Below are 1087 nucleotides of genomic sequence, written 5' to 3'. Positions count from 1 at the left end.
TTGATTTAGTTGCATAATTCCTTGAAGGGGTGGTTTTACCTCTCAAAACCCAAGACGATGTTGAGGCTCTTAATGGAAGACTGGAGGACTGCAGTCTTATCTCTGCTGTATTACGTTTACTCCCCCCCCCCCCATTCTGTTTGCCAGTGTTCTTTATACAGTAGTCAGAAATAATTCTTTGATATGTTTTTTTCTTTCAGTTTTTGTTTTGCTTCCTGTTATTAAGTTCATGAGAGCTAAAGCATGTTTTTTTTCTAACTGCATGTGTTTTATGAGGTCTTACTATAGATGTGAGGGTTTGTCCTCAGAGAAGCCTTTTGTGTTTCACTTCTGCGTCTTCCTGAATTCACATTCACTCTGTGTGTTCACAAACGGCAGAAAAGCTGCACATTCTTACACTCTGGGTTACAACCTCACTGCATCACCTCTAAAAATTGAAGATGGGGAAAATTAATGGATGTCTCAAGTGCATTTTTGTCTTCTTCAATGTGCTTTTTGCAGTAAGTGGAATCTTTATTTTTTTGTTTTTAGGTTTTCATTTTGATGATTGATTTATTGATTTTCGTTATTATTTATGTTGAAGGAAAGAGAGAAACTAAAAGGATTTATTTTTCACAAGTTTAAAAAAAAGAAAATTGTTCACTTCAGTTTTATTTATGTAGCACCAGATCACAAGAACAGTTGCCTCGTGGCACTTTACATTGTAAGGTAAAGACCCAACAATAAGACATACATGCAGAAATGGAAAAACTCTTTTCAGCATTCTCATATTTTAATCTAACTATGAACCACTGAAGCCTTTTTGTCTTTTACCATGGTGAAGCAGTGCTGCAAGATATAATGATTAAAAGACTGGGCAGTTAGAAGAAGCTGTTTTTCCATAATTTAGAACAAATAAATAAGGATTTATTTTTAATGCTTACCACACATATTTCCTACTATGTTTTATTAAAATTACATTTACATTGCTTCTAGCAATGAGCACTCTGAGAATTTTTTTCTTCTTAAGCATATATTCTAAAGTAAAACACTGAGTGCAAAAGTATACATATATACATAAATGTATATACATACACACACACACACA

The 1087-nt window shown here is 33.6% G+C and overlaps 1 protein-coding gene across 1 annotated transcript in view; it reads left to right on the top strand.

Annotated features, from left to right (window-relative positions):
* The first annotated feature begins 338 nt into the window (after positions 1–338).
* LOC102205355 (tetraspanin-8-like) overlaps positions 339–1087 on the top strand; it is an 18186-nt gene continuing 17437 nt past the window's right edge. The window contains exon 1 of the mRNA XM_005742290.1: positions 339–500. Coding sequence (XP_005742347.1) covers positions 441–500 — 60 coding nt within the window. The 5' untranslated portion in view covers positions 339–440. The remainder of the gene's footprint in view (positions 501–1087) is intronic.

This window comes from Pundamilia nyererei, unplaced genomic scaffold (assembly GCF_000239375.1).
Source record: "Pundamilia nyererei isolate P.nyererei 1_Seehausen unplaced genomic scaffold, PunNye1.0 scaffold00119, whole genome shotgun sequence".
NCBI classification, from domain to species: Eukaryota; Metazoa; Chordata; class Actinopteri; order Cichliformes; family Cichlidae; genus Pundamilia; species Pundamilia nyererei.
The sequence above is the reverse complement of the archived record's forward strand: the minus strand, read 5'-3'. Positions and strand labels throughout refer to the sequence as shown.